The following is a 1,459-nucleotide window of genomic DNA, read 5'->3' as shown; positions in this document are numbered from 1 at the left end:
CCGGGTGGGTAAAGAGTGGGCAGAAGGGGCAGTCCCAGGGGCCAGTTCCCATCGTCCAGCCAGCCTCACTCTCACTGGGCCTTCTTGGAGACGGCTGTGGGCTTCCTGTGTGGCAGAGGCGTGTGCAGTGCCAGCAGGGGGGCTGTGCCGTACCAGAGCTGGAGCAGGATGAGTCCATGGCAGACGTGGAGGGAGAGGGAGCTGCAGACCGTGGAGGGATAGGTGTTCCAGCAGAGCTCAATCACACCCAGCAGCAGCACCCTGCAAGGGGGAAAGCTGGAGGTCAGCACAGGAGATGACACACCAGCGCTCCTCAGTCCCAGAGCCCCAAACAGGGGCTCTGTCCCCCTCCCCGGCAGCACATACTTGGGCATGTGGGCGAGCTTGGTGGTAGGGGTGCACCAGAGTAAGTAGGGCAGTGTGTGGAAATACCAGACGTAGAACTGGTAGTGCAAGGAGCGGCTGCAGCAGACACCCAGGAAGTTGGAGGAGAAGAGCACGAAGACGATCTGTGCACTGGCGTTAAGGGGACACGCGCCGGAGGCTGGAGGTGTGATCCCGTGACAGCTACCCAGCTGGGCAGCATAGCGCCATCCCCCAGGACAGGCTGGCCCTGACAGCACCGCAAGGCCAGGAGCCTGCAAATGCTGAGCCCCAGGTCTGCCCTGCCCTGCCTTCTCCCCGCTCCTTGCCACCCACTCTGCCAAAGGATATTGTTGACAGTCAAGGGAGGGGATGCGGGTTTCCTTTTGGCAGGATCCTTCAGCAGAGCCAGGATGCTCTCTTTGGGCCTGAGAGGGAAGCACAAACATTGCCACCCCAGTCTTTCTCTGTAAGCCACGACATCTGGGCAGTGTGTTCCCTGCTGAAGGGCAGCACTGCGGGGGCAGGGGAGCTACAGACCCGTGTCTTGTACCACGGAGGCTGACAGGGACCAGCACCCGTGGGGAACCCCGGGTCTCACCTGTGCCACCGGTGCAGTGCAAAGAGCCCCAGGCCAGCAAGGTGAGCCAGGAGCAGCATGGCGTGGAAAGCTCGATTCTGGAAAACCTCTTCTGGGAGGAAGCGCCAGTTCACTGTCCATTTGAACTGGAACTGGCGGCTCAGGTCGAAGGAGCGAGTCAGGTACCCCACAGGGTTCACCAGCAGGAAGGGCAGCCCCAGAACCACCTGACGGAAACATACCAGCACCCTCACAGCAGCCGTAAGCCAGGTCTCTGTCACGCTCACCGCCTCCTGAGAACGCCAGCAGCGTGTGGGGTGACGGGTGTGGTCAGCCAAAGATGGGAGCCTCGTGAATTAGATATTATTTATCAACACCCAGCTTGCTGTGTGGAGCCAGCTCAGATGCTGGTGCCACCATATATTCACCCAAAGGTCTCCAGCCCCCAGGACAGCCAGGCAGGATGCTGTGATGCAGGCAGGGCAGCCCACTCCCCCCCCCAGCCTGCCCCTGTAG

At 61.3% G+C, this 1,459-nt stretch overlaps 1 protein-coding gene across 1 annotated transcript in view; it reads right to left on the bottom strand.

Annotated features, from left to right (window-relative positions):
- Nucleotides 1-71: 71 nt before the first annotated feature.
- ALG3 (ALG3, alpha-1,3- mannosyltransferase) overlaps nt 72-1,459 on the bottom strand; it is a gene marked incomplete at its 5' end in the record, with an annotated part of 2,534 nt that continues 1,146 nt past the window's right edge. Inside the window, 4 exons of the mRNA XM_010135564.1 lie at nt 72-261; nt 367-511; nt 715-791; nt 965-1,170. Of these exons, the coding sequence (XP_010133866.1) occupies nt 72-261; nt 367-511; nt 715-791; nt 965-1,170 (618 nt within the window). The remainder of the gene's footprint in view (nt 262-366; nt 512-714; nt 792-964; nt 1,171-1,459) is intronic.

The sequence above is a fragment of the Buceros rhinoceros genome, unplaced genomic scaffold (assembly GCF_000710305.1).
Source record: "Buceros rhinoceros silvestris isolate BGI_N320 unplaced genomic scaffold, ASM71030v1 scaffold20854, whole genome shotgun sequence".
Classification (NCBI taxonomy): Eukaryota; Metazoa; Chordata; class Aves; order Bucerotiformes; family Bucerotidae; genus Buceros; species Buceros rhinoceros.
Note: the sequence above shows the minus strand (reverse complement) of the source record. Positions and strands in the feature narration are given on the sequence as shown.